The sequence below is a fragment of the Gymnoscopelus microlampas genome (genome assembly GCF_963454915.1).
Source record: "Gymnoscopelus microlampas genome assembly, chromosome: 11".
Classification (NCBI taxonomy): Eukaryota; Metazoa; Chordata; class Actinopteri; order Myctophiformes; family Myctophidae; genus Gymnoscopelus; species Gymnoscopelus microlampas.
In genome coordinates, this window is record NC_139948.1 from 27,169,439 (window position 1) to 27,182,495 (window position 13,057).

The window sequence follows — 13,057 nt, forward strand, 5'->3', positions numbered from 1 at the left end:
TTTTGCATGTGGTGAAGCAGCATTCTGGCGTGTACTTTGTGGTCCGGTCTACCACATGAGGCTGTGCGTGTTTTACATTCAGAGCCCTCCTCTGTGATTTCATTGGTTTGTCGATATGACAGACGGACTTTACAGACTGCAGCCAATGGAAGCAGAGGTCAGCATGAATAAACGCCTGGTACTTAACTGTGTGACTTTTCATTGGTTGTTTTACAATACCACTATGATAGTCATGAGGATTCCAATTTACAATTTAGGCATTTAGCAGACGCTCTTCTCTAGAGCGACTTTAAAGTGCGAGATCGGAGTGAACAGCATGAATCCTAGTCAAAAACAACAACAGGATAAATAGAGTAGACATTACGCATGGTCTCGGACCCGGTGCTCATTAATATCTATGTTACAAGGCACAATATTCTTCCCTAGCTGTGACAGGTCTTCACAACTAGTTGGAAAGTGCCCAAAGTCGCGCTGTTTGAGCTTGGACCATATATCGCCGAATCCGATACTTTTACAGTAGCCTACTGTACTGATCCAGTTCGGAACTGACACCACAGCTACTATAATGTCCACAGAAAACGCAAGCGACACCTTCCTCGGGGACAGAGGCGACGTTCCAGATATCTACAGGTCCTTGATTGATTGTCCCTTCTCCTTCCCTACCTTTGACGACACAGGTGGGTAATAATAGAATCTGCTACTTCTAGCAATGTTTTTTATTTGTTTTAATAGCATAGGCTACTCAGATACTTTCTGTTGCACTCAGGGTTACTTCAGGTCAACATGTAGCCCCTACGGAACCTCTCCCTCCGCTCGGAGCTACATAGCGGAGGGAGAGGTTCCGTAGGGGCTAGTCAACATGCAGACGTCTGAATTATCCCATCTATCTGTATAGGCGACTTTTAGTTTAGTTGCATTTTGTTTTAGAATTTAGAGTATAATGGACATGTGAGGTAGCAAGTAAAACAAACTTATGACACATAGCCTACGTGAAAATCTATTAGGCTATTCTCTATTCTGCTTCCCCGATCAGTTCCATCATCATCATCATCATCATCAATACAACTTCCAAATAAATACAAATTTTAAATAAATCAGCAACAGGTAGGTAGGCTACTAGACCTCCAGGTGCAGGGAGATTGGAAGTTCTGGAACTCCACTACTCCAGTGAGTGATGCAACATCACTGACATATCTTTCTCCATGATTTCATCATCATTATCATTATTCTCTTAATCGGCCCATTTCTTGTCATGAATATTTTCTTGCTTATGTTGCACTTGTTGAACCCTCTGAAGTATTTTGTCCTCCCCTGAGGTATGGCCTGGGTAGTGTCTCTGCATTTGGTACCACTTCCACCCATTCATTTATTGGTTGTTTTATGTGGGCTACATAACTAAAGGCATCTACTCCTTTGGCATCTATACTGGAAGAGTTCCTGGTACTAGAAGTGCCAGGGTGTTATAGTTTAATCTGGGCATTAAAAGTATTTTGAGGCTTGGTTGCTTTTAAATTGGTATTGCTTGTAAACATTGGAGCAGAAAATAACATTCCCAACATCTTTTATTAGAATAATCTTCAATATGATTGATATAGAACAAAACATTTAATTAGATACTTAACCGTGACTTGTGATTACTAAAGAACAGAATGTATTCTGTATTCTGCCGTGCATAGTGTTGTTTGAGGTTAGCTGACTACACATAGCACTGTTCAGGTTGACTGAACCCATCTACTGCAACCTTATTACCCCAGTTTTACTACACCATGGAAGCATGCACCAAACAGGCCTCCGTCAAGAATTGATAAAGGGAAACAGCCTAGAAAATCATTAGGGGAAAGGGGCATAGTTGCCCATTCTGTCCAAATCCTTTATTTTCATTTATGGCAGTCCACTGAGTGATATATAATTCCACACTGAGTCGGCCCAGCAAACATTTTGAGTAGCCCCACCACCATATATGAAACTGTGTTTGCTGTATTTGGGGGCTGTATTAGGTTTGTTTACAGTATGTTGGTAATGTTTGTAAACTTTTGAATAAAGCTGACCTATATATAGAATTATGAAGGGGTAAGAAAGTTCTAAATAGCAAATATTCCAAATCAACCTCTCTAAGAATAATTTATGTGAATATAGCCCTGATTATTTATGTTTAATTAAAAGAGTCCTGGACTGGAGCTTTAAAATTGACATTCTTCTCACATAAAAGGTACTTGACTTAGAGGTAGGGTAAGTGATTTTCTTTGGTTAGAATACGTGTTAAATAGCTCTATATTCTGATAGTACTCATTGCTATAGAGTGTTTGTTCAGTAAAAGGAGTCTCCTTGTCTCTCCAGCTCTTTATAAAACAGAAAATGCATTTTCATTTCAGTTTCAGTTTCATTTCCAATTTTATCCAATCAGGATAGAGAACTCAATCAGGATATAGATTAAACAAGTGAAATTGGAAGTGATGACACTAAGAAATGAGCAGGCAAAATTGGAACTGGAACACTATCAAAATGAAGCTTAAAAATTTGTACTTTCTCCTGATTGGCTGAGATTTTGTACACCTACCGGAAAATGTATTTTCTGTTTATTAAAGAGCTGGAGAGACGGGGAGACTCCTGTTACTGAACAAACACTCTATAGCAATGATTACTATCAGAATATAGTGCTTTAACCTTTTAACAAAATACTTTTTGTTTTAACCAAAAAATATCACTTACCCTACCTTTAAGTTATGCAATGCATGTGCAACAGTTTTATTATTGTAAAGGTGTAAGGATGCCAGTATTTATCTGTCTGTCTGTACCACCTTTCTTCAGATGGTAGGGTGCCACCCTTTGCCCAGAAATTCTGATGGGTGGAGCAGCACAGCCTCTAAGAGCTGCTTGTGGCACTTTTTATTTTTGACTCAATGTCTGGCCTACCCTGAATTAGCGTGTTATTATTAGCTTGTTAGCACCAATACTATTACAACAGAAAATGTCATTGCATTAGACCGTGACTTTGTAGGCTAAGGAACAAAGGTGGAGATAATTGACAAAGTTTTACCAAGTACACTTGCCAATATTTGACCAGCAATGTCCTGCGACACGGATGGCCATTTAAGAGGCTCACCTCTAGAACCACACTGTTCTAGGATAGAATCCCACCAGAGCCCACACCCCCATCCCCTGCCTCGACATGTGTTTGTATCTCAGCTTCCGGCTGTCTGCCTCAAAGAAAAAACACAAATGGGAGGATAGCAAGATCATTTCTTCAATGGACTGGATGCAAGAATAATTTGAATAATATTTGCATCTGAAACTTTTTGTGTTCTGTGATCATTATGATGGAATCTTGACTTCAGCATCCAGACAAGAATATTAAAGACTGGTAAAGGATTACGCCTGCAAGCTTGCTATACGTGCTTAAACAACAGCCAGACCATCACCAAACCCCTCCCGTATCCACTGCCTCCTGTCTACCCAGGGAGCAAATACATACGTTTGAACGCAGTGAGCAGATAGTGTTTGCATGTTGTGTACATTTCAGACACAATCCACAGGCTTTTCTCTGGTTTGTGCAATAAGTAGAGGACATTTCAGGTCAGGGGGCACTTGCTCATGGTCATATTCTGTCTCAGGAGTTTTACTGTCTGACTCAAAACTACAGTGTGAATTAAGGAGATATCCACCATTTAAGAAGTAGTTTCACATGGTCTAATAAAGATAATTCACATTGAATTTTGGCCGATTGTGGAGAAAGAGAGAGAGGAAGAGAGAGAGCGAGTGAGTGAGAGATAATAGGACCAGTGGGTAACTTATCTATTACCTAACCTGGTTGATGCAAAGAAAATCTCCTAGAAATTTTCCAGGAGAGTTATGATGGAAATGAGATACTTACCCCCCCCCCCCCCCTTAGTCCTAAGTTACAATGACAAACTCCTCAAAATTTTCCAGGAGAGGAATGACTGACATAAGATACTTATTTCCCCCTAAATAGACATTTGATATTCATGAAATGATCGTCCTATGTGAAGTTGACATACTGTAGGTATTGTGATAAATCTTTTGTGATCTTTGTGCTATAACACCTGGCTGACCCACTTAACCCTGCTACTTCAACACTTATTGAGCCATACTCTAACCTTACCATCATACTACCTCATTAGCATAACAAGCAAACCATTACAAAGAAGGTAGGGTATTATCCTGATAACTGTAATAAAATATCCCTATGATGTGACTCTGTATGAAAGGTATACAATAAACCCTTGAGGGGGGGGGGGGAGTAAATTGCACAAGGTAAGAAGGCTACTTTTATGCATTAACTTGGACCATTTGTTTTGCATAACCGGCCACGCATGGGCTGAGTGTTGTTGGGCATCATCTAATACCAACCTACAGTACAGTTGCACACCAGATCCTCCTGTCATTGCTCTTACCCCCACACCCACACACACACACACACACACACACCCACACACACACACACACACACACACACACACACACACACACACACACACACACACACACACACACACACACACACACACACTGTTGTTATTTATGCTTCATCGTCTGTATTGAAATAATATAGACTTGGTATAGTCAAGTGTGGTTCACCTATAGGCTACAGACAACAATTTATATTTATTATTATGTTGATCAGCTTTTTTTGGCAAGCAAAGAGTATTTAGCAATTAGCATTATAGGCCAAATAAGAAAGACTACTCAAAGTCCTTCGAGGATCCTAAAGGATGTTGCACCTTATAAATAGGCTGCCTGCACATTTGTTTGCACATGTTGGTGTAACTCAGTTACAGTAACAGTAGTAACTGTAAACAATAGGTCAGTCTAGCCATCGTTCTGTTTTCATATAGACTGCTGCAGCTGGGATTGGACTGTTTTTTTTAAATAATTGCAGTAGTTTACAGCAAGCGGGTGTTTGTTTATCCCGTGTGTGCTGAACTCAAAGCCACACAGACATTAGTGGTGAATATGAAATGTTGTGTGCGGTTAGATCCTAGAACATTGTGTTCCTGAACTCAACACGCTTCTGCTAGAAACCACCGCTCTCTAGCTGTCGCATCGTGCGTGTCAGCCAGCTGCACCAGCATGCGCGATCACGACAACGTGACAATGTTTTGACTCAACGGGTGCGCGCCCTAAGCGCGTCTACACGTAGTAGTAGTAGTAGGGGTAGTAGGCTATTGGTTTTTGGAAACAACGCAAAATCATAAATGAATATACATTTAGATTAAACATAATAATAGGTTTGAAAAACAAATATACATGTTTCTTTGTCCTATCTATGGCATGTGATTGTTTTTCTACCTCTGATATATTTTAATGTGTTTTATTTAGGCTATTTTAAGCACTTTCTAACGTTGTTCACAAATAAAACTATTATTATTATTTTAATAATAATGATATTAATAATACTTATTATTATTATTATCCACTGAGCGCGTCCTCTTCCCATCGTCTTATCACCACCGCCGCCTTGTGTTGCACGTGCCGTAGCCACGCCCCCAGACAGCTTGTACTTCCACGTGAGTGGGCGCGGGTCGGAGGCACGTGTATGGCCACGAGTAGCAATGTTCTGGTGGAAAGATACAACCCGAAGCTACTACTACCTTCACCTCCGCCTCGCTGTCAAAGAGAAGGTACATTCTATTCATATGGGCTTATTATAGTATAGTATTATAGACGTTATGCCGATATATTTTTTTCCTTTTTGATTCTAAGTTGGTCGGTTGTCTTGTTGTTTACTTTGTAGTGTACTTTGTAGTGTACTTTGTAGTGTACTGTATCGTTCAGTGCTTCTCTTTCTGACACTATGTGGGTGTGAGAGAGAGAGTGAGCGAGAGAGAGAGAAATAAGTGGTCCATCGACTGTCTGTACATTAATGTGGCTGTACATTAATGTGTTGGCTGCATGACATGAGACTGAATGTTCTCTTGTTGCCGTGCACGTTTTGTTCTGTGTGGACAGCTGTGGCCAATAGGCGGCCACACAGTGCTACTACACAGAGACACACCCCCGGCCCGTGTGCTTTCTACTGCACTTCCAATACGTTCAGTCCTGGCTCTACGGCACAACATACATATATTCATATAGGCTGCACAGCACACAGTGGTGGGAAAAGTACTCAATTTAACATTTTTTTTTATCGATACTATGTACTCAAGTTCAAAACGTTTTTGAAAATATTTAGAAAATAGCATTGTGAGCTTGTAGATCGGCTATTTTCAAATGGCCAAAATGTATAGCTGAAGTGGTTGGTGGAGTAGAAGTGAAAGTACAGAAAATTGGATATAGGCCTACTCCAGTAAAGTAAAAAATACCTCAAAATTGTACTTAAGTACAGTACTTGAGTATGTACTTAGTTACTTCACACCACTGGCTGCACATGCAGCCAATCCTCTACGGCACACTTCGATACATATTCACATAGGCTGCACATGCAGCCAATCCGAACCTAGTATTTTGCGAGGAGGCGTGGCACACAGCGCAGTGGGCACCGAGACAGGCTGATAGGTGTAGTGTTGTTTTGTCTCCTAAAGTGTCAATGTTGACAAACAGGTCTCAACGCAACAGACAGTAAAACAGACGAAGGAAGGAGCACACCCATCAAAACCCTTTTTCCTCGCTAGAATCGTTTGACTATCTGCGATCGCAACAATGCCTGGAAAAACCACAATTGCTGTGTCAATTCTTCCGAGTAGAGCGGGTCTGCAGAAATCCTTCCCGTTTGTTTTAAAGAAGATTATGGACATCCCCCCTCCTAACATCCTGGAGGAAGGCGACGATGGTAAGACGAGACGAGCGAAGCTGGATGAATGGAGAAAGAGACACTTGCATTAATATTCCAAATCCTGTGTTATTGTGCGAGTTTGTTGATGGTTTGATTTAAGAAACTAAAAAGGGAGTCTAGTCTGCTTTTACATACCTTCCATGAATGAAACTGTCCTATTCAAGTGAATTTTGTGTTGTAGGGTTGGGGTTGGTTTCGAATTTATAAAATGAATAACGTTTTGCTTTAAAGACCATTAGTTATTATCAGGGAGAGAGTTGGAAGGACGTCCCCATGTGTTGTGCCAAGCCCCCTCAGTGTTACACTAGGCAAGGCGTGCTAGAGTGAGAGCACGGCTGCAAGAAAAAAAAGAACAAAAAGTTCTAGCTGTTCTCTGCTGGTCCTTGAGTGGTGCATGCAAACGACAGAGGAGATGCAAGATGAGCAGCTCATTGCCTTTTCAATGAACCAATTCATTGGATATTATTTTGTTGACAATTTGGAATCAGGCTGTGTTTAGCAGAATTGTGCCCATGGGTGCAATTGTGGAGCATGCATCGACTACACTCCAGTTCCTCTCAAACCTTTCTCTTGTCTTTCATTCCATGTAGTCCTGCCCTTCTTTTTGTCTGTCTCAAACTTTGTCACATACCCCCCCATCACCACCACCACCACCACCAGCACGCCTGTGGACTATCTTACTAATTAGTAATTAGTAACTAATTAGTAATTAGTAACTAACTAATACATATAGTAATTACTATGTAATTAATATGTAAATATGATGCATCATTAGTGTGTGGTGTACAAACATTAAAAGGCTTATTGAGTTCAACTTGGCACCTGTTTACAGATTTGAATTTCAGCAGATTTGCCGCTAGATTTGCCAATAAAATCCTCTGCTCTATCCTTACTTTCATTTTCAGAAATAGAGAAAGAGAAGCTGTGTTCCTCTGAGGACGTGGAGGGTGTTGGTGGGGGGGTAGGAATCGTCAGCGCTGGTGGTGGCTCTGGAGGAACGGGTGGAATTGGTGGTGGGGCCGGTGGTGGCGGAGTATCGGCCTCCCTGACCCCAGCTATTTGGGAGAAGACCATCCCCTACGACGGGGAGACCTTCCACTTGGAATACATGGATCTGGATGAGTTCCTCCTGGAGAACGGCATCCCCGTCACCCTTGAGGAAGAGGAGCTGTTGAAAACTCTGACCACAGAGGAAGGCAAGGTGAAATGTGTCCCCAAGGCAAGTGTCACTGCTGTCGCTGCTGCTCCCTTGACTTCCACTTCTGACCCCTCAACACTGGACAACGCTACAGACGCAGCTGCCACTGCGGTCGAGTCAGAGCCAGAGGAACTGGTGACAGTCACCACTCTGCTTCCGGCCAAAGAGGAAGAGGATGACGAGGAGGAGGAGGAAGAAGAAGATGGAGATGAAGACGATGGGGAAGAAGACCAAGAGTCATTGTCTGGGGAGGTCGAGGCAGTGGTGGAGGTGAAGGAGCGAAAATCAGGTGAGTGATTCTGTTTAGGATCTTGTATTGGTTTGTGTCTACAGAGGACTGGAGACTTCTCAGTTTGCCTTGCTGCTGAGGTGAATGCTCAGAGATGGAGTATTTTAGTTTCTGTGTCTCAGCAGCATTTGTCTTACAACTTACAACTCATAAATTTTTAATACAATAATTATCTTATCCTGCTTTTTTGCATTCCTAATTCCACACACACACACACACACACACACACACACACACACACACACACACACACACACACACACACACACACACACACACACACACACACACACACACACACACACACACACACACACACACACACATCTACTAGCTCACAATGAGTCGCATTGCCATGCGTTGTGAGCTTGTAGATCGGCTATTTTAACTAGTTTGGGTCTTGGGGAGACATCAAATTTGCGTCTCGAGCTTTAAAATTTGAGAACCACTGTTGTAGAACATAGTTATACTTAGCATGTTCACACATAGTAGGTACTGGTGTGGAATTTGCAGTGACATAACCACAAGCCAACAACCTTTGAGTACATACTGTAGCCTTTATTTGTTGGCATATGGCCAGCAAACACAGTACTTAATGTACAGGAAATCCTGTATATCCATTCACTTTTTTTTGGTCTTTTTTAAACACATAAGATATTCCTTATTAATAACGATTGATTGACCGATTTATGTAGATACAATCAATTTCCCTGAGGTGAAATCTAAGTTGTTTTCTTTACTCCCTTCAAAAGTTGACTTCCTTTGACATATGAGTTCTCTGATGATATGCAATCTGGCACTCTGTCTCCCCCCACCAACACCTCCACCAACACACACACACACACATACACACACACACACACACACACACACACACACACACACACACACACACACACACACACACACACACAATGTATGTATGTATTACATGTGCAGGCACATAGGAGTACATTCTGTACTGTTGAAACACACATGACACTGAGATGGGACAGCACAGCTCTGACTTTTCTATGTTGAACCCCATGACATGACTGCCAGTGAGTTCTTTTATTCCAATCTGTAATGTGCAAAATGCACTCCACACAAACTAACTTCTCTCAACCCATGGATGGAACTCAAATTCCTGAAAATTATTAAGAAGTTTGAACAGCAATGTATGTTGTATGTTATGTATGTTTATCTACACAGGAGAACACTTTGATACTCCATAATAACCAAGTAATAAAACTTATTAAGAACTCATTTCTTGCAGCTCTAACTTTATATACTTTACCTAGACTCTCCCTTGTTTGCATAGATATAGAATAGTATAGATGGGTCATTGGTACTGTACCATGCTTACATGTACATAGCCACCTACTTTGCTAGGGAACCCGATGATGCTTATTGCTATGGATATCATAATCTACATGTCATTATATCGAACAAACCTGTCACAGAGGCCCCCCTGGATTGGTTACTTCCTCTTCCATGTTTTGACACAGAGGCACAGCGTTGATAATATGAATCGAAATGTCTGTTACATACATTTATTTCTATGGTGTCTTGCTTCCCCCCCAGAACGCAAGGGTGCAGGTCGAAATACACCCACCCCTATTGATCCGGAGGCCATTGAGGTGGATATAAATTTCCAACCGGACCCCACAGACCTGGTGCTTTCCAGTGTTCCTGGAGGAGAGTTGTTCAACCCACGGAAACACAAGTTCTCTGACGAAGAGCTCAAACCTCAGCCTATGATCAAGAAGGCAAAGAAGGTGTATGTTCCAAATGAACAAAAGGTTCGATGATTGGTTCATTTACACTAGTATACAATATAGTGACAAAAACCTCACAAAAAAAGAGGCGTGTTTAATGTTGCTCACAATTGACTATATTCACACAGTGGCCATTTTGCTCTCACGTCATATTTGTGGGTGGGGAAGAAATGCCGGGGTGGCATTATTTCATTAACTTAATAGCAACATGGCCGCCATGTGAATATGGTGAATAGCACGTAGATAAAAAATAAATAGGCTTCAGATGCTGTGTACATCTGCGACGCGTTTCAGTCAAAAAGCTTTTTTATCAATCCGCTATTGTGAGCAACATTAGACATACTTCTGCTTTCCTTATCTGTCTATCTCAGTTTCAGGTTTGAAATGACTTACAAGGATGTACCCACCCACCTTTTATTCTGGCAGACAGGACAGTGATTATTAATGATTAATAAATTACTTGGTTGTTGATAGCTAATGGCAGTAGTTATGTATCAATGACACAAGATGTTATTTATGACATGACAGGTGAAGTAGTGGAGATATCGCAACTGTTTTAGTGATGAGTTTAGGAAATTATAAATGAACAGTAATTTCAGTGTTCTAAAAGGATTAGAGATGGGTTGAGATGGGTGGCTCTACATCACTACGTTTGTGACAATTGGATGGGACAAGATTATAGCACTACTGTTGTAAGCAGAGGCTTGGAACTAACAACAAGGGCATGCTGGGGATTAAAGATCAACGATAGGGGGATGTTTTCACAACACAGTTGTCTGTTGTAATGTCATCATCCGTCCCTCAAATCCTCTGTTAACTCACTCTCCCTCACTTTTCTCTATGTGTCTCTCCTGTTTTTTCCTCTCTCTCCCTCTCTCCATCAGGATGATAAGTACTGGTGTAGGAGGAAGAAAAACAATGTGGCGGCCAAGCGGTCCCGTGACGCCCGGCGTCTCAAAGAGAATCAGATCACGGTGCGTGCCTCTTTCCTGGAACGGGAGAACGCAGCGCTCCGGCAGCAGGTGGCCGAGCTGCGCAAGGACTGTGGCCGCTGCAAGAACATCCTGGCCCGCTACGAAGCCAAGTACGGGCCACTGTAAAAGACCCTGAGCAACCTTCTTCTTCTTCTGAAGTATCAAAGAATCATGAGACAGAAAAGAACTCCCTCCCCCCGCTGAATACAATACAGACACAACAAACACCAAGGGAAGAAAAAAAACTGCTGTCATTGTTGACCCCCGGTCGCTGCACCGAGCTCCAGGTGCTCCTGCCAACATGATGGTCATGGAGTTGTGGATACAGACGGGCAGGCGGTGAGGCAGCTATATCAGGAGCAGCAGTGAGCACAGGACGGTCTGTGGAGAGCGCCTGGCTCCTACACTTGTAGAGGAAACATGATGGTTCTGGACACTCCCACTGTCAAACAAACAGGGAAAGATATGCAAACATTTCATTACCACTGGTCTGTCTGGATGGGTTATCGAAAGTCAGGAGATGAGAGTGAAAAGACTAGGCTTGCATAAAAGAACGCTGGCCGTTGAATTTTACACACACACACACACACACACACACACACACACACACACACACACACACACAGACATACACAGACATACGCAAATATGTTTCTACTAACATGCAGCAATGACTTTCTGAGTGGACCAAAGCATGAGTGACATAAGCTATGAGTTGTGAATATTCAAAGACACACTTCAATTCTGGTACCCCTACCCCCGTGTGTTCACTTAGTCACTGTGTCATTCTTTCATTTACACTTATACATTTGAGCCTTGGCTCAAAAGAATGACCTGTGAAATCATGATTTATTCACTATGGGGCAGGAGAGGAACTGATGAATACATATAAATAGAAAGGATTGGAGGACAGACTCAACCTGAGAAGAGGGAAAGACAAATAGTGTAGGAAGGAAAAGAGCTAATGTCACCAGCACAGGTAAGGGAGTTGGCAAGCAGTGAAATTCAGTCGCAGTTCTTCCTTCTGCGGTAGCTGTGGCTTGTAACACATACACACAGATGTGTGTCTTGTACCAACATTCACACAGCACGCAAAAGTTCACAGCACTGTGTTGAAAGAACTTGTTGTGTATATACAGTCGTCTTCTCCCCACACCATCTAGATGTGTGTAAACATTTTTTTGCACTCTTATCCTTGGAAAGCGACACAGTGTGCGAGGATTCAATATTATAGTGGTGAAGATGGGTGGACTCCTTATTTGTACTGCAACCACATGGGGAGAGACCGTAGCTGAGAGTAAAAAAAACAAAAAAACAAAACAAAAACAATGCATGTTCTATAATATTGTTTTTAATTTTATGTGATTTTCTTTTCTTTCTTTTTATTTTTTTTATTTTTTTTTACCATAAACAGCTTCCAGTGTCTCACACAGAGTTTCTAAAACAAGACCGTTGGGGATTTCCCCCAAAATGACTTATTATGAAAGGAGCAGGGCTAGAAATGTGTTTAGTTTTATGCTCAGTATGTCACTGCCTGTTGATGAAGGCACTGCATTGGGCGATTCCCGGGCCCTCACAGGTGGAGGGGTATGATATATGTAGACTTGTTTATTTTACTGCACACTGCAAGTGGGGGGCACTAGAGCCACTGCCATGGTGTAGTGAAGGCTGGATTTATTTTATTTTCTTTTTTTCGTCTTATTTTTTGCCAGACCCAAAGATGTCTGCTCTTGATGCTTGTAAATAAATGACTATGTCATTGTCTTTTTTCCCCTTGTGAGACAGGGATTCTGTTTGTGTCTTTATTAACCTAATGATATCACTTATGTTTGCCAAATATAGCCACAATATGACGAGTGCTGTATTTATTCTAAATGATGATGTAAAAAGGCATCCATTGATTGTGATGTACATCAATATGTCAGTTTATTATATATTTCCATTGAGGAACAATACTCTTAACTGAACTAATGACAACGCAGGGACTTCAAAGGGTAAACTGTGCTTTTGGACTTTTTTTAACAGCTTTATAACAAAACCCCAACAGTT

General features: G+C 41.6%; 1 protein-coding gene across 3 annotated transcripts; it reads left to right on the plus strand.

Moving 5' to 3' along the window:
• The first annotated feature begins 308 nt into the window (after positions 1-308).
• tefb (TEF transcription factor, PAR bZIP family member b) lies at positions 309-12,777 on the plus strand. 3 transcript variants are annotated; one of them, XM_084071051.1, is made up of 5 exons: positions 5,592-5,639; positions 6,559-6,787; positions 7,696-8,277; positions 9,841-10,058; positions 10,919-12,777. In XM_084071051.1, exons 2-5 carry the CDS (start codon positions 6,658-6,660, stop codon positions 11,132-11,134), a joined length of 1,146 nt encoding a protein of 381 aa, XP_083927177.1. In that variant the 5' UTR covers positions 5,592-5,639; positions 6,559-6,657; the 3' UTR covers positions 11,135-12,777. The 3 variants fall into 3 exon arrangements, with proteins under 3 accessions (XP_083927178.1, XP_083927177.1, XP_083927176.1); XM_084071052.1 differs by lacking the exons at positions 5,592-5,639; positions 6,559-6,787 and adding an exon at positions 309-677; XM_084071050.1 differs by lacking the exon at positions 5,592-5,639 and having other exon boundaries at positions 5,705-6,787.
• Positions 12,778-13,057: the final 280 nt, after the last annotated feature.